This window comes from Octopus bimaculoides, chromosome 7 (assembly GCF_046866305.1).
Source record: "Octopus bimaculoides isolate indiv1 chromosome 7, ASM4686630v1, whole genome shotgun sequence".
Lineage (NCBI taxonomy): Eukaryota > Metazoa > Mollusca > Cephalopoda > Octopoda > Octopodidae > Octopus > Octopus bimaculoides.
In genome coordinates this window covers 92,590,844-92,616,295 of record NC_142934.1, presented here as the reverse complement: position 1 = coordinate 92,616,295, position 25,452 = coordinate 92,590,844, and the positions used below count along the sequence as shown (strand labels likewise).

Here is a 25,452-nt window from a genome sequence, read left to right as displayed (position 1 = left end):
GCGAGCTTAAAAATATTTTTATTTACATTTTTAATGTCAAGCTTAAAAACAATTTATTTTGGATTTGTTGGTTACTTCCATAACTGGACTCCAGAGTTGCTGGACTCTAAAGTTAGACCACAAAAATAATTCCAATAAATAATTTTAAAAAAAAAAAAAAAAATTTTTTTTTTGTTATTTTGTCATTTAATTAATACATCCACATCAAATCAGTAATCATTTTAGATAACAAGCTATAGTTAATTAAATGAAATAAAAACAGAAAGAATAAAAATTTCAAACTTAAAATTTTAATTAAAATTTATTTTTGGTTTTAGTGAAATGACTAGCCCTAAATGGTGCACTGAAAAAACCTCACTCATTCACACACACACACACACACACACACACACACATATTACTGCTACTATTGGGTTGTCAGATAAATTCGTTTGTTTTCTTTTTCATTTATTTTAATCATTTCCTGTGTTATTTGGATTAACTCAAAATATATTTTTTTTTTGTAGTGCTGTTCTCTTTCTTCAACATTTGTTTATTAATTTTGAAATTTCAATAAATTTTACTGCTTTTCAAACAAAAGACAATGGAGTGCCAAGTAGAAAAACACAAATGAATTTATGTGACAACCAAATACTAAATATATATATGTATATATATTATTACAATCAGACTAATTCATACAGAAACACAGAGATGTAAGTTAGTGATGTGAGATAAAAAAAAAAAAAGTATATTAGTTCTTTAGTTCATTTCAGCCATCATGGCTAAGTTTATGTTGGAGTCCAGTTACAGTCATACCTGGTGGTTGATATTAACAGTGACTGCCCATGTTTATTTCCTTGCTATGTAAGGAGACACGATTGCTATGAGGTTAAGTGCCCTGGGCTGATGAGTACAATAATAATAAATCAGTCCAATGTACTCAGGTAGTAGAATCTGTGACGATTCAGTCACGATGTTCAAGAGTTCAAATTTCACTACAGCAGCCATTGTGTTGTGTTCCTCAAAAATAGAGTTTTTTTCAGAATGGACAAACAAAATTAGGGACCATACAAGTTGCTCCAACAAATGAACTATCACAGGTCAACAACAATAAAATAGGTCTCACCTATGAAACAGAGCGAGTTGAAAAACTTGATTAACAGAGATTATCCCTGCAATGAGTAAACAGAAACTCTAAAGGCAGTTTAGAATCTAAAAAACAGGCAATGACAATTACCTGCTTTGTTTTTTTTTAATTTTAACCTTTTAGCATTGAAACCAGCTGTATTTTGGTTATTCTGAAAGTCTGTTTTATGTTCAAACTGGCCAGATCTGGCTTTTCACACCAACTCTACAACATCATTCTAAAAATAAGCAGTCACAACATTGAAATCTCAAAGTTACAAGATAACGGAGGATTAATTCAAAAGGTTATGGATAAATAAGGATTACATTTGACAGAGTAATCTGAATGCTAAAGAGTTAAACACCCTAGAGTGAGTTTTTATCTACTCATTGCATGGATACTTTTCAAAAGTATCAAAATCTTTTTCAACTCAGTACATGACATATGTGAGATCCTCAGCCATATTGTAACACTCTTCATGTTAGCAAAAGCAGGGAAAATGAGATATTAACAAGGAAAGGAAAGAAGTTGTAAGTTCAATTCCAACTCAAAGAGAAAATGTGAGCTTGAATACACACACACACACACACAGACACATTTGGATTCATCTTATTTTGTTGCCTGAAGAATGTGAAAAAGTGAGTATCAACAGAGGTAATCATTAGCATTGGTGGGTGACCTCATTGCTACTCAGAGTTTCCTGCCATGTGCAGTCAATCAGGCGACATGCATAATATTACGTTATTTACATTTGACGGGTATTTGTCCTCAACTTGTTTGTTAACACTAAATTTCAGCTGATGTATCCTCCACCCTTCATCAGGTGTCTTGGAGAAATTTCCGAACCTGGGTTCTCATTCCTAAGGTATTTTTTGATATTATTACTATTATTATTCATCAAAAAATACCTTAGGAATGAGAACCCAGGTTCGAAATTTCCCCCAAGACACCTGTTGAAGGCTGGATGGTATATGAGCCGAAACGTTGTGTTAAGAACAAGCAAGATGAGGACAAATATCCATCAAATGTACATAATTCCTCATCTCTTAAATATAGAACGCATAATATTACATAACCTGTATTGTAGATATATAAACTGGACTAATTTAACTGTTTCTCTGTACATTGAAAAACATTATGAACAATCTTATTTGTTTTTCAAACGTTACTGGGTTCTCACGAGAAGCATCTACATGAATTGGACCAATCCCTGAGAAACAAGCAACCAATCTGATTATAGACTCAAAAAGCTAGAAAAAAAAGTAGGGCCACTAAATTGCATAAGTATTCACATTTGAACACTCTCAACCCTTAAGAACTGGAAAAACAGAAAGAAAGAAACAGGCAAACAGCAGCAAAGACAGCTACAAAATCAAGAGGGGGCGCGGGGCCTGTCAACAGGGATCTCAGTCCATACAGTATCAAGGCATGATATGCGACGGTTGAAGCAGATTGAATGAATAAATCTAACTAAAAATACAGATGAAATAGTTTTAAAAGATGACTATATGTTTGTGGGTTGGATTAATTGAAAAACAGGAGTTAAAACAGCTGGGAGTAATTTCAAAAATGTCCACATATTAAACAAAATTTTAAAATAGAAACAGAAAACCAAAAATTAATGTAACTGGACAAATATACAAAGTAAGCATTCACATAAATGAAAAAAAGAACTATTTCTTATAACATTGTCATAGGAACAAGCATTGCTGGCCAGAAAGAAGAGCTCAATATAGAATGGCTCCCAGAAAAGGAAAAAAATGAGAGAGGTACGTTGCAAGGGACCATGCCTCCTTTGGAATACATAAAGGAAGCAGCAAAGAGAACAACAGATATCTTGCCAAAAATGGAGATGTGTTGTCCCCCCGCCCAGCCCCCATGAGCCCTAAAAAGAACAGATGGAGGAGAGCTGTTGTAACAATGGAGTTTCCATCAAGTGGGGTAAGAAATCTTAGAGATTGACATCAAGATCAAAGATGATGTGAGATGACAGGTGGCGTTAGTGTACCATTCACCTGTGTCTACAGGCTGGTGCCACAATTTATGTGGCAATGGAAGGTGGCAGCCAGTCACATTGATAGCAATGTGGACATTTGGTTCATTGTCACCTTTTATGGCAGTGCATGGGCAGGTGGTAAACACAAGTAAACACAAAACAATATGTGGCCGGGAGGAGTCTGCATGCACAGTTAAGTCCTGTTGGCCCCTGAAGACCACAAAATTATAGTTGTATCCCACAGCAGATGCAGAAAGAAAACCAATTAGACTCATAGTACAGAGTTAGAGATCTGTGTGTGTGTGTGTGTGTGTGTGTGTGTGTGTGTGTGTGTGTGTGTGGCAGTAAGATCCACTTGAGAACTCTCAACCCTTAAGGACTGGAAAAACAGAAACAGGCAAACAGCAGCAAAGACAGCTACAACACCAAGAGCATCACTAATTGTAGCACCAAGGATATTTTTCTGCCTTTTGTGACTTCATGTCTGATGTCAAATTGTTATTGCTTTAAATGTTGTAGAAAAAAGAAAGCATAGAAGCCAGAGAAAGAATGGATTGGAAAAAGTTCAAGGATCTCGTACTTTTGCTAGCAACAAAGGATTTCTCCCTTGGAGTGAAGGACAGATTTTATGATACTTGGGTACAAAGTATGATTCTGCATAGCAGCAAGATATGTCCTGATTGGAAAAGAGCTGGATGTGCAAAGTTAGAAAGAAATGATGTGAGTAAGTTCCACTGGGTGTGTAATGTTAACCAAAGAATGGAGTAAAAAATGAAAGGAAACGAAAAAGAGAAGGATGTAGTTATGCAAAGAATGTGGTGATGTTGATAAATGATGCAAATGTAAGATGACTGCTGGATAACAAAGTGCATGGCACTCAAAGTAGATGGAACTTCTGAAAGAGAAAGACTTTAGAAGACATGGAACTAAGGACTGAAGAGAGATCTCAAGATGCTGAGCCTCATGAAGACAGTAAAGGAAAGCAATGTTTGGAAACATACAATACTGAAGACCCATCCATGTCCGTAAGGAAAGCGAAGTGAATGTTAAAATGGTGGAAATGATGGAGACTAGGATGGGTGTATTTACATTTGGTTTTCTTACCCATTAATGCTGCCTTTTTAATCTCCTCCTGCCATTATCATCTCTCCTATTCACAACATCATGATGACCATGTTATGAGGGACAGTGTTGCATCAGTCTAGATTCGATCTTCAAAACGGTGGATAGAAGCAAAGATAAACCAACCAGAAACTAACTAAAATAAATGAAAGTTATTTCTCTGGATAAGTATTTCAATCAAGTGTTATATTATTACAATCATGCTAGCGGATGTTAAACAATGATGAGTAACATTGCCCCATGACAGCATTAGCAAAAAAAACTCCAGTTCACCCATATATCATCATCATCATCATCATCGTTTAACGTCCGCTTTCCATGCTAGCATGGGTTGGACGATTTGACTGAGGACTGGTGAAACCGGATGGCAACACCAGGCTCCAGTCTGATTTGGCAGAGTTTCTACAGCTGGATGCCCTTCCTAATGCCAACCACTCAGAGAGTATATATATATATATATATATATATATATATATATATATATATATATATATATATATATATATATATATAAGATATGATCATTATTTAATGTCTGTTTTCCATGCTGGCATGGGTTGGATGTTACAACAGAAGCTGGCAAGCCAGCGGACTGCACCAAGCTCCAATGTCTGCTTTGTCATGGTTTCTATGGCTTGATGTCCTTCCTAATGCCAACCACTGGGTGCTTTTTACAAGGCATCAGCACCAGTGAAATCATCAAGATAAGACCCTTCGATTGAGCTGGAGAGTAGTATTGGGGGGAGGTGGTTTTGTGCTTGGTGATGAAAGGTTAAAGTAGGACAGAAACGGATGTCTTGTTCTAGATATATCAATTTACTTTAAAATAGAATTCACATTAGCATAACATATAACCCTCGCCCCACCCCTATTTCCGCCACCCCCACTTCCAGCATCAACTGGCTGGGTTTTTTTGTTTTTTTTGTACAATGTCTGAGTTGGTTTTGCTGGAATTTTAATAAAATTGCTTTTAAAAAAAAGGCTATTAAAAATACTTTAGTTACATGTAATATATACACTGATAAAGAGTGAGTAATATATTCACAAAAGGATTCAAACCATGGATAAAATGATAAGTTTAGTTATTGCTTTTATGATAAAAATGTTAAAAGCCCAAACACAAAACAACGCAGACCAATATTCCTCAACGAGGACCAAAAGCATGACTGGAATCTATCGTGATGTACTACAAGTTTGCTTCCTGGCCATTTGGTGTCTGGTTCACTCCCACCGCATGGCACATTGAACAAGTGTCTTCCATTATAGCCCTAGACCAACCAAAGCCTTGTGAGTGGCTTTGGTAGATGGAAAGTGAAAGAAGTCCATCGTATATGGATGTATGTCTGGACATAACGAGAGGCTTGTGAATGAGCATCATCATCATCATCATCATCCAAGTGAAGCTGTTTATTGACAGTCTTCTGTGAAAACCATGTTTGGCCAGGGAAAAATATTCCTTCGCTTGGAAACAGGTGAGGGTTGGGGACAGTAAGAGCATCTAACTATAAAGAATCAGACTCAACAAATTGTGTCTGACCCATGCAAGCATGGAACAGTGGACATTAAATGATGATGAAATTCTGTCAATGAGTATTCTATTTCAACTAACAGAATTATAGTTTACATGGTTGAATATTCCACAGACAGATACACCATAAATTTAATCTCCACTATGACAACACGTTTGGCCCTTTGAATGGCAGTGCAATGTGATGGGATTCTACACAGTTTCTGCATAGAAATATGGTTTGGGTCAAAATGAAGGTTATGGTAGAAGACACTTGTCTGAGGTGCCATGCCACAGGATCAAACCTGAGAAATCCTGATTACAAAGCAAACTGCTTAATCATCTCACCGTTCCTGCATCCATCACCACACACACACACACACACACACACACACACACACACACACACACAGGAATATACATATACACAACTGTTCACAGACATTGCAATACAGTAATAGTAATGGTATATATTAGTTTGTTGAAAGAACGGTGAGGATATACAATAGCGATGTAATAAGGTGGATTAATGGATTAGGGTAAAGAACGCAGTGTCATGAATTTATTGTTACTCCAAGAGTCCCCAACTAGTAAATATTCTTCGGATAAATGTTCCAGTTAGATATCTTGTGGTATTTACAACATATCATTGAATATAAACACACACACGTTTGCATATGTAGAGATGTATATGTAAGTTTGTGTGTATGTGTGTGTGTGCATGTTCTTGGGTCCTAAAATGCAAGTTTCTAACAGACAGGTTTACATTTATTTGGAAAACATAAAAGAAATGACATATGATTTTTTTTTATATACCAAAATATAGAAATTTGGACGGACAAGGGTCACCCTCATTCAGACACACACACACACACAAAGGACACATGCATGCACGCACACACACACACACACACATGAACATATCTTTTTTTAAAAAAAAAAGTAAAATTGAGAAAACAGAAATGAAACTAAGTTTTTGGTGAAGTTATTTTGTGGCAACACCAAATATGGTTGGAGATTGGACAGTGAAAAAGGTTGAATGATGTAACTTCTCGTAGGAATAAGTAGAAAATCCAGCCTGTTCTACATGCTGAGAAGTGTCACGGAGAAGGCGACATCGGCCAAAGAGGAGATACCACATGATGCAGCAGAAATATTGACGCAGCCGGAGAAAAGTCAGCAGTTTGGATTTGGTATGTTCAAAGAAATAAAATGTGCCACCCTGAAAAAGAGTTGAGGATAATAATAATAATTTCTTTAATTGGCCACAAGGGCTTAAAGTATTACAGACAATACAAGAGCACAAAAATGAGGTTTATATTGAGTGAAAAGAAACCAACAGAAAAAGAAAAGAATTTTAACACAAATAGTTCCCCCAATTTGGAAAATTCAAGGGAAGCCCTACATGAAGGGCCTTTGCAACTCTCACTCTTCCCTTCATTAAACACATCACAAGGCACCAACTCTATTCTCACCTTCCTCTTCAGGTGGTACAAGACAAAGTTGATGAGGGTTTGGCCAAAGAGGAAGATACTTACCTTGAAAGCATTCAAATAAATCAACCAGACCAGTTTTGTTGCTATGACCACCATACAAAAGATTAGTTGTATGCCTCTGCCAAAAGAATGCGGCTCAGCTGATAACTAGATTTGTCCATCCTACATGCAACAGCATCGTTTCAACACATGCCCACAAATTAGTAAACACACTGACACAGAACAATCGCCCACAGGATGGGTTGCAATGCCTGGCATTTATTCTTCATATGTGGGGTTTATTAATTAAGTTTAAAGTATATATTGGAGTTGATTCCACCCATCAACTGAATAGGTTTGTTAACACAGATTATGGAGAAAAAAAATCTTTCACCAATAATAAATGTTACATGATTGTCCAGCTCCAGGATGGCCTGGCATTTTCCTTTCATTAGTTGACAAGAGCAAAAGAGTTTGTCTAGTGGGTAAGACTGAACAAACTGAAGACAGTTTTCTCTAAAGCCAAGCCGCTCCCCCATCACATTAAGATTTCCTTTGGAAAGAAAAGTGAGAGTGGAGAGAGATGGTGCCCCCATCAGCAAACTGGCTAAAAGGAGTAAGTGTGAGTGGCAAGTAAGACTAGAGTGAGGAATACAGCTGGGAGAGGATACTTGCCTTTGGTAAAGTTATCTGAGACCTGTGAAAATATTTGATTCTAAGACAAGGGCTTCTAACATTTTTGCAATTTTGTCACCATTTCCCCAATGTTTAATGTATATATATCATCTTTTTACCTTCATGGCTCAAACAGAATTCATTGAGGCAGATTTTCTATGGCTGGATGCCCTTCTTGTCATCAACCCCTACTGATTCCAAGCAAGGTAATAAAATCCCCATAGCCAGACATGATTTTGAAGAAGACTGGAAACAACCTTGCTTATATGATAAGGATGGAATTCATTGAGGTGGCAAGATGGCAGAATTGTTACCTGGACAAAATTCTCAGTGGTGTTTCATCTACGTTAAGTTCAAATTCCACAGGGATTCATAAGATAAGTACCAGCTGAGCACAGGGGGTCGATGTACTTGGCTTCCCCGCTCCCACAAAATTGCTAGCCTTGTGCCAAAATTTGAAACCATAATGATGCTGCTCATTTACAACCATCACGATATCAAGGCAACAGTATACACGCACACACACACGACAGGCTTCTTTCAGTTTCATCAACCAAATCCACTCACAAGGCTTTTGTCATGCAGGGCTATAGTAGGAGACACTTATTTAAGGTGCCACACAGTAGGACTGAACCCAAGACCACATAGTTGGAAAGCAAGCTTCTTAACCATCCAGCCCTGCCTGCCCCTACAGAAGTATTACAAAATTATGTGAGATCAAAATATTTTATCTCGGATTATTTTGGGATTAGTATCCCTTCCACAGGACAAACGAGGGCTCAAATCTATTATCATTGCTCAGATATCCTCATAAGAGGATAACGCTGTCTTCTCACTGCCACTTCTACCATTACATGACAGCCTCTACTTCTAATAGTCAGCTAGTGGTTCTTATTTTATCAACCCTGGTAGGCAAAGTTGACCTCAATGGAATTTGAACTCAGAACGTAAAGGTAACGACTTAAATATCAATTTGGTGTGTCTATCTTTCACGTGTTTCTGTCATTAGACTGCAGAAAATTCCGGTGGTTTGAGATTCTTGGAAGAAAGGATTAGGTATAGAGGTTAGTCTAGATTAGTGGTTCCCAACCTGGGGCTCGTGGACCCCTGGTGGTCCATGAACTAAATTTAAAATTTCATATATATATATATATATATATATATATATACAGGGTGGCCCAAAAGTAGGTTTACAGTTATTCAATTATCTCTTTTCATCATCATCATCATCATCATCGTTTAACGTCCGCTTTCCATGCTAGCATGGGTTGGACGATTTGACTGAGGACTGGTGAAACCGGATGGCAACACCAGGCTCCAGTCTGATTTGGCAGAGTTTCTACAGCTGGATGCCCTTCCTAACGCCAACCACTCAGAGAGTGTAGTGGGTGCTTTTACGTGTCACCCGCACGAAAACGGCCACGCTCGAAATGGTGTCTTTTATGTGCCACCCGCACAAGCCAGTCCAGGGGCACTGGCAACGATCTCGCTCGAAAATCCTACAGGAGCCAGTCAGGCGGTACTGGCAACGGCCACGCTCAAAATGGTGCATCTCATGTGCCACCCACACAAGAACCAGTCCAGGGGCACTGGCAACGATCTTACTTGGCTTGCCGGGTCTTCTCACGCACAGCACATTTCCAAAGGTCTCGGTCAGTAGTCATCGCCTCGGTGAGGCCCAATGTACGAAGGTCTTGCCTCACCACCTCAGCCCAGGTCTTCCTGGGCCTACCTCTTCCACGGGTTCCCTCAACTGTTAGGGTGTGGCACTTTTTCACGCAGCTATCCTCCTCCATTCTCACCACATGTCCATACCAGCGCAATCGTCTCTCTTGCACGCCACAACTGATGCTTCTAATGTTCAGCTTTTCTCTCAAGATACTTACACTCTGACGGGTATTCACATTGACATTACACATCCAACGGAGCATACTGGTTTCATTCCTTGCGAGCTTACGTATGTCCTCAGCAGTTACAGCCCATGTTTCACTGCCATGTAGCATGGTTGTTCGTACGCATGCGTCATACAGTCTGCCTTTTACTCTGAGTGAGAGTCCCTTTGTCGCCAGCAGGGGTAAGAGCTCTCTAAACTTTGCCCGCATTCATATATTAACAGTTTAGTTCTTAATTATAGAAATATGTGAAACCATCATTCTATGCTGATTTAGTTAATTGTAAGATAGAAAATTAATTGTAATAAAATGTTTTGAAAGAAATTTAAAGTGCCTAGGTGATAACTGTAAACCTACTTTTGGGCCACCCTGTGTATATATATATATATATATATATACATACACACACATAAGGATAAGCATATCAAAAGGGGGCCATGGGAAAACTCATTTAAATAAAAGGGTTGGGAACCACTGTGAAAAGGAAGGGAACCACTTGTCTAGATAGGGAGATGAGAGACAATGGGTGGTGGGATGAGGAGAAGTGAATAGGTTCGGTTTACATGGAGTTGATAAAGATCCAACACTCAATCCTCAGAAGAGGAGAGGATGGCACCAAAAAGGCCAAACTTGCAATCCTCAATTTGGTCTTAGTATTTATTCTCACATACGGCCCTGGATTTTGAATAATGACCTCAAGAATACAATCAGGAATACAAGCAGCCAAAATGAGATTCTTCCAGAAGGTCTCTGGAGTAGCGTTGCTCAAAAGGGTGTGTAGTCCAGAGGGTCAGAGTCTCTCCAGATTGAACCATTGCTTCTCCGATTTGAAAGTTCACAGCACCATTATTATGATCACAAAACGAATTCTTCAAACCAAGCCAATCGGCAGGAGACATAAGAGACCAAGAACAATATGGTTGGTTAGTGCCTACAGCCTCAGTTGGTCATGCTTGGGGATCAAGCCAGAAAATGTAATGGCAGCTGCTTCTATGGAGGAGGAGAAGGTGTCTAAAGACTACCCACGACAAACCCACCCAGGATTATTGGGTGGAGAAAATGGATGCATGGAAAAATGTATAATCCTTCCCATATTTTCTTCATTGGAGAAGCAGAAAAATTTTTGCCAATATTTCCAATCCTACTTGGTCTTAAGCTTTCTTAAACCCAACCAGTCCGTTATAGAAGTAAAATTAAATATTGATATAACATCCATTCAGTGAGCTTGGCAATCCTGGTGGAATCCATTTCTGCAAGTTATGGGAGCCAGTGGCACTCAAAGAGTACCAAATCTATCTTGACAGATTTTGTATTTTTGGTCAACTAGGGCTATAGTAAAAGACACCTAGCCAAGGTGCTCTATAGTGGGTTTGAACGCAGAACCAAGTAGGTCGGAAGCAAGTTTCTGAACCACACACCTATGTTTACACCCATTCATTTCACATTATTGTTTGGAGTAATATCACTGGAGATTTGAAACTTAAGCTATTCTTCATTTACCATTCCAGGTAAAGAAATCAAAATATCAAGACTTAATCAATGAGGCCCTTGCCAAGGGCTGGCACAGCCACATTTCCCCGTTGAAGTCAGCTGCCATGGCTTTCCATCAGGATTTAGTATGCTATTCCTTGCTGAAGATAGGTCTGGAACCCAGACAATTGAAGAAACCCAACAAGGAAATAGATACAGCAGCTCCGGATGACTAGGATTGCTGAGAGACCACAAGTGGAACTCTTCTGTGGGTGAAGACTGGCTCAGTCCTTGCTGACCCACTCAAATGAAGCATACAGGCTAAGGGGTGAAACACTAGTGGCTATGAAATACCTGCTGACAATACAAAAGGGTTTCTAGCATTGCAATGGACTTAGAGGAGATTGTAAGACCAATGGGTAACTCCAGCAATCTGTGGGTGGAGCAAAGCCTCTCCTCTGATATTTATTTCATTTCACCAAGTTAGACACGAGTGTTCATATCTTGACTTCTTGTTATACAGACATCAAACACAACAGCTTGAGTTGCATGAGATTTGGTTAGTAAATTTGTCATTAAACTTTCCAGTCCTACCATGAAATATGGTGAGAAACATTTTCAAGTCCAAGACACATCACCTAGCTATTCTTCAAATCTCCACTCACTCCAAATATGAAGTTGTCATTCCACCAAGTGCAGCTTCACTCCTTTAATCTGTGGATCAGGGAGTTATTTCTGTTTCTAAGACAAACCATCCCAGAAGAACTTCACAATAAGATAAACATATGTACATTAAAGAATTCCGGAGAAATTACATGATGCAAGCAAATAAAAGAGATTAAAAGAAACCTACAGCTGTTTATGATACAAAAAAAAAAAATTGTGCCTAATAAGGAAGATGTGGATGAGTGCTGACAAGTTTGCTCCTCAAAAAAATGGTTCCAAGTTTAGTCCTGCTTGTGTGACACCTTAGGTATTCTAATGCCCAGGTCATTTCACTGAGGCTTTTAGCTAAGATCTCTTCAAAGAAGCCAGTTGTGTGTGTTACTGACAGCTTGCCTTGACATCATGTGATAGTTGTAAACAAATGTCATGGTAATACAAATGGTGCTCTTCATTTCCAATCTTCTGTGAAAACATGTCTGGCCATGAAGAAATATTACCTTACTTGGAAACAGATGAAGGTTGGCATTAAGAAGGGCATCCAGCTGCAGAAAATCCACTTCAGCAGATTCTGTCCAACCCATGCAAGCATAGAAAAGAGGATGTTAAAATGATGATAATAATAAAGACCACAAGAGAAATAGTTACAGTTTGCAAAATGTAATAATTTTGAAGAAATAATATAAGGATCAAGATTTGAAATTAATGCTGGTAGCTTTTAGAATTTATCTTATAATACTGATAACAAGACCATCACCTACAAAGACCTTAAGGTGTTAACAGGACTCCTAGCACAGGAGAAATTCCACCTTACTATACAACCAATTTTAACAAACAAGATCCAAGTGAAAGGCCTTCATAAAACAAAATGTGCATTAGAGTAGCTTTCAGAAGAGATACCTGGCGTTGCTCAGGATTAAAATGGCATAGTTTGTATATATATATATATAAGCTTGCAAAGACTTATTGGGGCAAGCGAAAGCGAAATCGGGATGGCATCTGTGCCCAGTGTCGCCTTTCTGGCACTTGTGCCCGAGACATGTGTAAGGATTTTCGAGCGAGATCGTTGCCAGTGCCCCTGGACTGGCTCCTGTGCGGGTGGTACATAAAATACACCATTTTGAGCGTGGCCGTTGCCAGTACCGCCTGACTGGCCTTCGTGCGGGTGACATGTAAAAGCACCCACTACATTCTCTGAGTGGTTGGCGTTAGGAAGGGCATCCAGCTGTAGAAACTCTGCCAAATCAGATTGGAGCCTGGTGTAGCCATCCAGTTTCACCAGTCCTCAGTCAAATCATCCAACCCATGCTAGCATGGAAAGCGGACTTTAAACGATGATGATGATATATATATTATAGTTATGTTAAAACAGGTGATATGGGAAAGTGCAGCATTGAGAACAAAACATTTGTGGAGTAAATGATGGGCAAATTTGACTAAGCGACATGTCATGCCTCTGGAGTATTCCAGGTCCTAAACCATCATGGAAATTGGAGGCATGTGATTCTTGAAAGCACCGTAAAGCTGTCAGTGGATATACTCTCCTTTGCGGCAGTTGGTGCTGCATCTAACACAACCATCATCTGAAGTTTTGATACATCCTTTGGGTTTGTTGTTCTACATCACTCACAAAGTAAATTTGGAGGAAATGTAGTTGTTCATTTGTGGGTAACAAGGAAGCAATGAGGTGATAGGCTTGTCTTTGAACTTCAGTGTAAATCCATGTTCAACTATCTCCTTAGATGCACCAAATGATGTCATTTGAAATACAGAGTTGTATTGCCTGATATTGTTCAGAAAATTCTTTGACTGGATGGAAGTGCCTTCCAGAAGATCTATAAGAAGTTGAGGAGCTGGTAGTGCTGGCAATCTTACCTTACCGACGGAGTAGCGCATGCCAGTGTCATCTCCTTTCTGTATTGAGACTTCTTCTAATGTGCTGCAGCATGCGTTTGCTGATCTTGGGAAAGTCTCACCTCACTTCGGTCTTGAGGTTCCATTTGACGTGCAGCAGCATACATTTCCTGATCTAGGGAAAATCTCATCTCCTTTCTCTCTTGGAACTCTTGCCTTAGGTTTATCTACAATCCTCCTTGCTTTATAGTTGTTACTGAAGAGATTACATCTTTAGTTTGAAGTCATCTTTCAATATTATAAACAAAAAATTATGAACATAGAAAAAATTATACATTACTTTCTCTTTCTGTAAGCAGTTTTATGTCATCATCATCATGTGGTATAAACAATATTATAGTCTTATCAAAGTGAAGGCACATGGCTCAGTGGTTAGAGCTTCGAGCTTACGATCGTGAGGTTGTGAGTTCGAATCCCGGACTGGGCTGCATGCTGTGTTCTTGAGCAAGACACTTTATTTTACGTTGCTCCAATTCACTCAGCTGCAGAAATGAGTTGCGACGTCACAGGTGCCAAGTTGTATTGGCCTTTGCCTTTCCCTTGGATAACATCAGTGGCATGGAGAGGAGAGGCTGGTATGCATGGGCGACTGCTGGCCTTCCATAAACCACCTTGCTCGGACTTGTACCTGGGAGGGTAAATTTGTAGGTGCAATCCCATGGTCAGTCATGACCGAAGGGGGTCTCAGTCTTATCAAAAGTGACAGAATAAGTGAGGAGTTGTCTATGAGGCTAAGTTGCTTTATGCATGTGAAACAAACCATTGGTCACTCTATGGCCGGCCATATAATTAACTTCCTCTACTTTTGGAGTATGCTTCTTTTTCGGATATATGATCCACTGACGATATATATATATATATATTACTCGTGTGGTACATTTACAAATCTTTTCAAAGATATATATATATATATATATATATATATATGTATACAGTGTGTGTGTGTGTGTGTGTCTTGTAACAGGAGACTGGTACATTTTTTGTCTTATTTATTCAGCATTACATGCGTTTCATTTGCTAACAGGAGTTACAAAATTGTACATGGAGTAGAAAATATGTGGGATATCACCTATTAGGAATTCTTCAGAGAATCAAATACGAAATTTACACTTGGATGAAGCGTTTATATATATATACTAAGGAATCAGGAGTCCTTTAGATAAGTTAGAAGAGGAGAAAAACATATCTAGTCGTATAAGGAAGTGTATGTGTGTGTGTGTGTATACACGATGGCGCAATGTACGTAAAAGAGAGATTTATATAACATCAGTTTCGAATACAGATATTTTCTTTTATTCTAAGGTAGAGAGGTAATCAATTATATTGAAATCCCTGAACACAAACGATACGGAGGATGAAGATGCCGCTGAACAAAAAAAAAAGGAAGAACTGACATCTGTGAACACTCGACGGGAGTTGCTAACTTTTATGGTTGATATCTACAGCTGCTGCTGCTGCTACAGCACTCTTTAGAATTTGTATTTAGAGAACTGATTCCTCATTGGAGTAACATTTAGCAGCACTGAACGACAACTTTTCGTAGTTGTTCCTCTGATACTATAATTACGATCTCGCTCCTCAAGAGGAAGCCTCCATGTGGTCACTTGACCTGCTAGAAATAGTAAAGGAATATCGTTCAAATTACTTCGTTACCATTTTAAAAGACGGCCGCACTGGATTTAGTAATACTAGATACATTGACTAAATAAAAAGAGGGATGGTCACGTGTTGAATTCCTTCTGCCCTGATTTAGGTTGACCTGGTGTTAAAACAATTACTACTATTCTATCACTCAACGAATTCCTCATTGGTTAAAAGTGAAGCGGGAAAAGCATTTTCTAAATGCTTTTTCTAAAAAAACTAATTCGTTTAAAGAATATTTCTCAGTGAAGAAGACTGTAGAGTAAAACGAAACGAATATATTTGGTGTATATGTATAAGCTAGCCCTTTAAATATAGGAATTCCACATATGACCAACCATTTTTTCTTTTTCACTTACAGTATCTAGGACTAAATTAGGCAAGGTATCACCCCTTTTGTTTGTTTTTAAACCATAAGGTGATGCGAAAATCTGACTGCTATTTCTAGCATGTCGAAACCGCTGCATTAAGACACTATCGTTTACAACCAAATAAAGAACGAGCAAAAAACATTAAATGTATATAACTGCCGATAATCTAAAATTTAGTGAATATTTTAAATCCCTTATTTTATAAATTTGTAAGCGATTTAAATAAAAAATAACTAAAATATATGACAGTAAAGATTTGAAATAAATAAGGCCACAGAAGTTGAATAATATACTTACAGGTCGAAGAATTCGTAGGATTTCTTGCAAAACAATTTCGGGTTCGCCAACTGAACAGAGAGTCTGAAATGATACGACAGAATCGAAACTTTCGGATTCCAAATCTTCAAGATTATCGATTGAGGCTTCGATAAATTCTTTGAAAACTGCCTGTTTGCATTCCACTCCTTTGGTTTCCATATATGCCCTGATGAATGGATTCGAATCCATGCTGGTTACGTGACAGTCCGTGGGGAAATAATCGATCCGGCTGCTGGCACCACTAAGGTCCAAGATTTCCAGGGGTCGATCTAATTTTAATTGTTCCACTTTCAAAGGATGGAAAAGCCTCGACATCTGAAATGTCATTTCCGAATTTAATGATCCGTGGATGGTCTTGCGTGTTATATAAGGCAAGTAGCAGTGGATTCGCTTGAAAACGAATAAATAGACGACCAGCATCAGAGCCAACACCATGGTGATGTGCGGCCAGTTGTCCGAAAGGAATTCAATTACTAAATCATATTGCTCAGCCATTATGCTACTATTTCTGTTGTGTTTATGAAGGTGTCTGAGGAATTCGTTCCTTGGGTCTTTTTTTCGTAAATTAAATTAAGCGGTTAGCGGGAATGTTTGCGTAGAAATGAATATTTTTAAACACCGCAAAATGAGGTGGAAAATATGAACCAAACAAACCTCTTCAAAACAAGGTAAAAACGAAGGAGTAAGCGAAAATATAGCAGCAGCAGCGGCAACACCAACAAGTCAGTCAGATTCTGCAAAGAACAGAAACGGGTGGGGGTTCTGTTAATAATAAATGAGCAGCGAAGAGACACATCATAGACACTGAAAAACCCTTCACACACACACATACATATACACAACTAAAAGAAGCGTTAATGTCATAAATGGAATCGTCCAAAGTCGCGGTAGAGCTGTGTGCTACAGTTATTAATTAATCATTAATTGGGTTTCTTCATTATCTTAGACTGTTATAGATTATTCAACAAGTTAAAAGTGTAAGCTTTCATACAGTTTATTTTATTTTTTTAAGTTGAATTTTTCACAAGGATATCCGTTTTTGTTTTTCGTTTAACTAAAATATTTTATAAATGACAAACTGTGAGAGAATGCAGTTTTCAGAAATTAATAGACATTCACTGTAAAAATGAGTTACAATTCTTTTGTGAAAAAGAAAATTAACAAAAAAAATTAAAACCAGGATATTATATTGTTAAAATTGTGACCCAATAGTTCTAGTTAGGAAGGATATATACTCTGATGAAAGTTGATTTATTTAAACCTGGCATAGAATAGTGACTGGAGAAGGGTAATACCGAGTGTGTAGAGATTGGAACTTTAATAATAGAAGGATAAAACTAAATACCGAAAGAAATTCATTCCGAGACACTGTCCTGTTAAAGTCATCTTTTATAATTAACTCTTGTGGCAAAGAAGAAAAATGCATATATATTGATGGTGATGCTGAATCGGTGAATATGTTTTGTAGTATTTACATTCTGACTTCAAATCCCGCCAAGGATGAGACCGAATTCGATAAAATAAAGCTCCAGTCAATAATAATCGACTAGACTCGTCCAAAATAATTTCAACTTTAAGAAATCATTACTATTATTAGTTGTTAGCGCGCCCAACAAAATGCTTAACGACATTTCTTTCGACTCTTTACGTTTCGAGTTCAAATTCCGCCGAGGAAGACTTTGTCTTTCATCCTTTGGGATCGATAAAATGAGTACTGGGGTCGATATAATCGACTTGCACCCGCTCCTAAAAAAATTTCAGGCCTTGTACCTATAGTAGAAATGGTTATTAATCGTTAGCGCATCGGACAAATTGCTTAGCAACATTTCTTTCGGCTTTTTAAATTCGGGGTTCAAATACCGCCGAAGTCAACCTTGCATTTCATCCTTTCGGGTTCGATAAATTCCAGTCAAGTACTAGGGTCGATGTGATCGATTTCCCCCTCCCCTCACAATTAGAAAGAATTACTTTTACTTCTCAGGGCGATGAATTGACAAAATCTTTAGAGCGTCGAACAAATTGTCTATCGGTGATTGTTCCAACTCTTTACACTAACTCCGCACGTTGTCAACTTTGCCTTTCATCCATCTTTCCGAAATCAGTAAAATAAAGATTTTTTTTATTATTATTCAAAATATGAACAGGAATATATTTTACAAATGAAAAACAAGAAGAAAAAAAACAAAAAAGTGGGGGAGAAGGAAAAAATATAAATAAAGTACCAGATACCGGTTAAAACGTGGCCCCCGTCCAATACTTGACCCTATGTCTTCATTCTAAATTCAAAATTTTCTGGAAATGGGTGAAGTATGCTGTCTACTTCCCCACTTGTAGGGTCTGCAAGATGAGTACCTTTTAAGGATCTTGTGACAGTAGAAAAGACGAATATTATTGAGATGGTGTTGGTGTGAATGGAGATAGTATTTCTGTTTTTCTTGTTTGTTTTGTTTTTTTTTTCATTGATAACGTCCTCCATTCACACCATAGTGTTGCGAATCGAAGTCAGATCAAATGCTTGGTCTACTGGGAACGTGTTCATCTCGTTATGGTCTTCGCATGATGATGGCGATGGCATCGGCCTATTGTTGGGACTAATTAGCGAGCACGCCTTTCAGTGTGGGTCAGAGCAGTTAAGTCAGTGTTGACTGAGCAAACTTATCAAAAGTGTTCTACTTATGACCAGTACCCCTTATTCCGATGCAGTGAGTGTGCGTCAAGAACCTGCCATATCATCCCATGACCTTTTCTCTTTTAAGATGTTCAGATGTAGTTTGAGAGATGTAACTGCTATTTTTAATTAGGTGTAGTGGCACCCATGTTGCTTCGGTGATTCAAATTTGTTCATCGTAGTTAATTGATATTTTACCCCTAATTAGCTTTTATTGATCAGCATTGGGACAGCTCTGAAGAGAGGTGTAGCAAGAGAAGTGAAGACAGCTATCCCTGGGTCATGAATGTGAAGAGTCATAAAATTTACAGTAGCTTAACTTATAATTCTTTCTAATGTAGATGCAAGACCTGGAATTTGGCGGGAGAATTCCATCGATCCTAGTGCTCAACCCCTAATGAACGAAAGACGAAGTCGACCTTAACGAGATTTGAACTCAGAACGTAAAGAGCCGAAAAGTATGCTACTCGGAATTTTACCCAAACCTGCTAATAATTTTATTAAGGTGGATACACAATCAAAAATGTCTTTTCGTTCGCGATGCTTAACACCCTTGCTATATCACCGGACCTGAGTACACCTAAGATTAAAGGTATTCAACTTGTAAACATTCCGTCTTTTCAAACTCTGTAAGGTACGATTTGAGGAAGATTCGGTTGCTATTTCTAGCTGGCCGAGTACCCGCGTACAGGCTCCCTCGTTGGTTCGTAATAATTCAGAGTTTATTCAATAATCGATCGAAGAGTATAAATAGAAAAGAAATGTGTAAAAAGGAGGGAAAACAAAAGATCGTTTATACAAAGAACGTGTGAGGAAGAATTGAAAAAAACACACCTGCCTACACCATTCAGCTATATAGGTGCGTGTGTGTGTGTATATATGTACTTGTCTATATATATATATATATATATATATATATATATTACAGTATATATATATATATATATATTACATAAGCCATCAAATCAACAATAAGTAGATAGATATGTACACACGCATATATACATACAAACATGAATAAATATATATTTACATGTATTTACACATACATGCACATACGCTATTATATTCATGTGAATATATGCAGTATTGTATACATATATATATATATACACGTACACACACAATGTTTGTGTGTATATATATATATATATATTATGTGTGGATGTTTGTACACACACACATATTACTTTACACCAATCCATTTGTAACCCAGTTTACAAAACTATTTCTGCCATTTGTTGTTTATTACTGTATTGTTTTTATTGCGTATTTTACAGTCGGTTTCTTTTTTTTTTTTTATGATTGGCACTCCTCCTCCTCTTCTTTTCCCTCTCTGTTTCATGTTCCTTCTACCTTCTCAACTTGACAACACACACACACACACACTTTCTGAATGGGGGTTTCGCGCATTTGTTTATTTATTTATTTATTTATTCATATTTCTAAGTTGAAGAGGAAAGGAGGCAGGAAGCTATATAGTGTTGGATTGAAAGACAATGTAATAATAATAATAATAAGTGATGGTGATGAAGATGGGGGTAGACGTTAGTGTTAGAGATTGATGGAAGGAGAAGAGGAAAAACTAATAATTGTTGGGAATAATGTAGAAATGAGTTAGGGGAGAAATAAGAAGAAAGCCTAAATAATTGCATGCCCTCCTCCACATACACACACGTTTGTTTGTGTAAAAAATAACATACAGAAAACAGGTATGGTATTCAATGCATCCACACGTATGTATAATGTCCAGGTGCATCATAGTATGATGTATGGAAGAACTATAAATACATAAACTTCGTTATTGGTTCATCCATTTTTCGTGTAAACGAGGTAAACCTCGAAATTATTTCGGAGTTGTATTTTTTTTTTCTTAAGTTATCTTTTGGCGGAGGCTTGGCTGTTAAGAAGCTCGATTTGTAACCAAATGGTTTCAGGTTCAGTCCCACTGCACAGCACCTTAGCCATGTATCTTCTGCTATAGCCCTACGTTGATCAGTAACTTGTGTGTGAATTTTTTTAGATGGAAACTGTGTGGAAGCTTGTTGTATGTGTGTTTTTGTGTTTGTCCACCGCTTAACAACTAATGCTGGTTTGTTTACGTCCTTGTAACTTAAATGTTCGACAAAAGAGACCGATAGAATAAGTACCAGACTTAAGAAAATATGCACTGAGATCGATTCGTTCAACTTAACCTTTGAAGGCGATGCCCCAGCATGACCGTAGTCCAGACCCTGGAACAAGCAAATGATAGATGTGACAGGTGATTCATTTGTTATTTAATATCTCCCACAGGTCAAATTCAGCCGAGCTCGACTTTGCCTTTCATCCTTTCGGGGTCGATAAATTAAGTACCAGTTGTGTACTGAGGTCGATCTAATCGACTGGCCCCCTTGCCCAAATAGTTTGGGCCTTGTGCCTAGAGTAGAAAAGAATATCTCCCCCACAGGTCAAGACCAATATTTCACACAGGACAACCCAAGTTCGATTTCTTGTATGTCTTCAATATGGAGCAATGAAACGGTAAACGTTGAATGAGATGAGGACCTCACACTGCAGCGATTGACAATTAAGTACCTCTATATATGCTTCACTGGGTTTTTTTCATGCCAAGGAGGAAACCAGAGAAAACTATTGGATGAATCGTTAGAGCGTTGGACAGATCTTGGGGTATTTCTAACGACTCTATGTTCTGTGTTCAAATCCCACCAAGGTTAGCTTTGCTTATAAACATTTCGGGGTCGATAAAATAAAATAACATTCAAGTGCTGGAACCGATGCTATCAACTAACTCCTCCCTTCAAAACTATTGGGTTTTTCTTGGGTACAGACGGATAATCGCCTGATTAAGGTGTTCTAAAAGCTTTACTTTTATATGCCAGACTTCTTTGGAGACCTCTTGGCAGATATTTACCACAACTGACAGCAGAACAGAGGAATTCCCAGTTTTGAGAGCCGAGGAGCCTAAGCGATGTTGAGAAGGGACCCAATCAATGATCGGGTTGATAATTTTCGATCGCAGGATTTCAAAATTTTAGCCAAAGAGGTTTGCACCTGTCGATAGTCTAATTGGTGATGAGCAAGAATGCCCCATCCTGAACAGATCTATTCACGAAAACCTGCACCACATGCGATACATCAAAGAGACGGTGGTAAAGAACCTGGTATCGGTGAGATCCTGATTAATTTAGACAAATCAAAAGCTTTCAATAGGGTTGACCACTAATACTTGGCGGCTATTCGCACTGCAGTCGGTTTCCACGGATGGATTGTTGCACTGCTGTTCAATGGTTCGGGTGAATGGTCACCTACATAAACTAAGCAGTATCAAACGCTCGATCCGTCAAGATTGTACTCTCTTGTCCCTTCTGGACATATTGATTATTGATCCACTACTGCAGAAACTGGAGATGTTGCGGGGCATTTAGAGCCAACTAGGACGTAAAAGAACCGGGTCGCCATACACGGACGACGCCACCATCATAGTGTCGGACACTAAGCTCATAGAGGTGATCGGCACTATTCTAAGGTACTACGAGGCAGTGACAAGAGTAAAAATCAACAAAGAAAAGTCAGTGGGCCTATAGTTCGGCACATGGAGAGACAAGTCCACACCATCCAAAAACGTCTGGTGGTGTGAGATGTACAGATTGATTAAACTGGGGTCTGGTTCGGTACAGATCTTAAGTGGACAAAAACTGGGACAAGGTGACGAACAGAGTGGTCAACCTCACCCAGAAATTAACCGAGAGAAAGCTATCCTTGCATGGTTGTGTAGAGGTAGCGAATACTTACAAGATCTTTGTCATATATTACCGCCTGACCATCGCGCCTTGCCCCACTTCATGTCTTACTGACCAGGAACGCCTGTTCTTCCGCTTTCTTTGGAAGGGACGCGTTCCACTGGTCAGACTCTCCTTGTCAACACCTACTGAGCAGAGAGGACTGAGCATTCGCTGAAGCCGCGAGATCGATAACGTTTCTTTGGCGGCGAGCAGGTGTGGTTACCGTTTGTCAGATTCACTTTTCTACAGGTCATCTCTTTGACTGAACTATAATCCTGAATCAAGCATAGAGGGAGGCGAGGTTTCTGGCACCTAAAGTGTCATTAGGTATTCTCAACACTCTCCAGTCGGACAATGCACTCAGTAGAAGTTCTGTTTTGACGTGCTGGTCAATGGCAGGTAAGATGGACGACGTTCATCTTAAGGCGGCGAGCTGGCAGAAACGTTAGCACGCCGGGCGAAATGCTTAGCAGTATTTCGTCTGCCGTTACGTTCTGAGTTCAAATTCCGCCAAGGTCGACTTTGCCTTTCATCCTTTCGGGGTCGATAAATTAAGTACCAGTTACGCACTGGGGTCGATGTAATTGACTTAATCCCTTTGTCTGTCCTTGTTTGTCCCCTCTATGTTTAGCCCCTTGTGGGCAATAAAGAAATAAGATGGACGACGTTCTCGGAGTGACTTTGGACGTCGACGAGAATCGGTTAGCTGATCTATTCCGGAGGGCTTTCGGATCGTGTCTCATGGTCAATTTCCAGAAGTCACTAACCTGGCTGTGTCACAAGAGAGATATTGCCAGTTTGTAGTAAACACTACAGGTATAGAAATGCTATCAGTTGGGTCTGTCAATTGGGATTTTTTTTCCTCCGTCTTCCTTTTCTGTTGGACTTCCCTGTTTCTGAAGAAGAGCGTCTGCTCGAAACGTTAAACCATCTTTCTTTCCTTCCCTGAGCGTCTGCTAATACTTTACATGTACCACGCCCTCGCGTTGTTTTTTTATTGTTTGCTCTTGGGTTTTTTCTTGGGGGGGGGGGGTATTATATATATATATATATGGGAGAATGTATGAAAAAACAACAACAGACGAGGACAGGTGGTGTAAATAACAAAAGGATGTATTAGTATGACGCTCGGGAATACGGAAAGTCTTTGACGTTTCGAGCTACGCTCTTCAACAGAAAGAATACGGAGACAAGGAGAAAAACACGGAGAAAAAAAATTGAATAGTGTTCAGTCAACGGTCAGGGAGATGTACTTGCATAGCAAGTGACCTGATCTAAGATCGTGTGCTGGAACGAAAACAATTGCAGCATAGGTGTTTATAAGCCATTTAAACACAAAAACCGTTAGGTTCATTTCAACATTTAAATTTAATTTACCATTCTAAATGTTGAAGTGAATCTAACGGTTTTTGTATTTTTAAATGGCTTATAAACACCTTCCACGCTGCAATTGTTAAGTATATATATACTCTTTTACTTGTTTCAGTCATTTAACTGCGGCCATGCTGGAGCACCACCTTTTAGTCGAGCAAATCGACCGCAGGACTTATTCTTTGTAAGCCTAGTTCTTATTCTATCAGTCTCTTTTGCCGAACCGCTAAGTTACGGGGACGTAAACACACCAGCATCGGTTGTCAAGCGATGCTGGGGGGACAAACACAGACACACAAATATATACACACACACATGTATATATATACGACGGGCTTCTTTCAGTTTCCGTCTACCAAATCCACTTACAAGGCTTTGGTCGGCCCGAGGCTTTAGTAGAAGACACTTGCCCAAGGTGCCACGCAGTGGGACTGAACCCCGAACCATGTGGTTCGTAAGCAAACTACTTACCACACAGCCACTCCTAGAAGTAAAAGATAAAAAAATAGATATCATTAAGGAGAGGAACAGGAGTTTATTGTCTGGAGATAAAAAGACAGATAAGAGCTGTTTGTGACAATATTTTCGAGTGTAACGCTCTTAACGAACTTAAATGTATGCAGCGAAATCGGATACCGCAATCGAAATATTTGACAAAATTCAACAATGTCGTGGAGATCCAAACAGATATAAAGCATGATTTCAAGGAGCCCTGTTGGTAAATATATAAACGTGTTATATGACCTAAAGTAATAAACTCTATAATTAACGTGGAACCCTTCCCACTCGCTTTCTTATCTTGCTGCTACCCCGAATGCCTAGAAATAGTGTTGCAGGGACAAAATACAACAGTTCTGCAAGTGACTCAATGCAAGCTTTAGAAGCAAGATAATAAGGTAGATGTTAGTGGGGGGGGGGGCAATACGAGTGAAACATGATAATACTATTTATAGTGTGTAAGGGAGGTAGTAGTAACAGCAGTGGTAATGGAATAGTAGCAGTGGTAGTATGGTGGTAGCAGTGGTGGTGTAGTACTAATGGTGGTTTTGTGGTAATAGTAAGAACTTGTAGTAGTAGTAGTAGTAGTAGTAGTAGTAGTAGTAGTAGCGAGACGGATGTTGCGGGGGTGGAAGTAGTAGTAATGGTACATAGTGGTGGTGGTTGTGGTAGTATGCAGTTGTAAAAAGTGTTGATGATGATGATGATGGTGGTGGTGACGGTTTGTCATAACAGATTGTAACGGATGTTACTGTTTAACTTACAAGTCTGATCGAACAGAACAATGGTCAAAGCTTTTCTAGCCATGCCCCCATCTCGCCAATTCCTTCTTCCCTTTGTATATTTGTGTTTCAGGCGTAGCGTAACCCTCACAAACAATATTCAAGGAACCCTTCATATTTTTTGCCTTTCGATTTAAGGGTGGAGGTCTCCATCCAGTCATGTGATCAGTAAACGGCTATTTTATTGGACGGCAGC

General features: G+C 38.8%; 1 protein-coding gene across 5 annotated transcripts; it reads right to left on the bottom strand.

Moving 5' to 3' along the window:
• Positions 1-25,452, bottom strand: LOC106875814 (thiol S-methyltransferase TMT1A). Of its 5 annotated transcripts, none has more exons than XM_089355684.1 (3): positions 25,239-25,452; positions 16,132-16,886; positions 1-6,955 (listed from the first exon to the last, which is right to left on the bottom strand). In XM_089355684.1, the coding sequence occupies exons 2-3, from the start codon at positions 16,645-16,647 to the stop codon at positions 6,719-6,721; spliced, it is 753 nt and encodes a 250-aa protein (XP_089211810.1). In that variant the 5' UTR covers positions 16,648-16,886; positions 25,239-25,452; the 3' UTR covers positions 1-6,718. The 5 variants fall into 5 exon arrangements, with proteins under 5 accessions (XP_089211810.1, XP_089211806.1, XP_089211809.1 ...); XM_089355680.1 differs by lacking the exon at positions 25,239-25,452 and adding an exon at positions 18,375-19,115; XM_089355683.1 differs by lacking the exon at positions 25,239-25,452 and adding an exon at positions 18,505-19,109.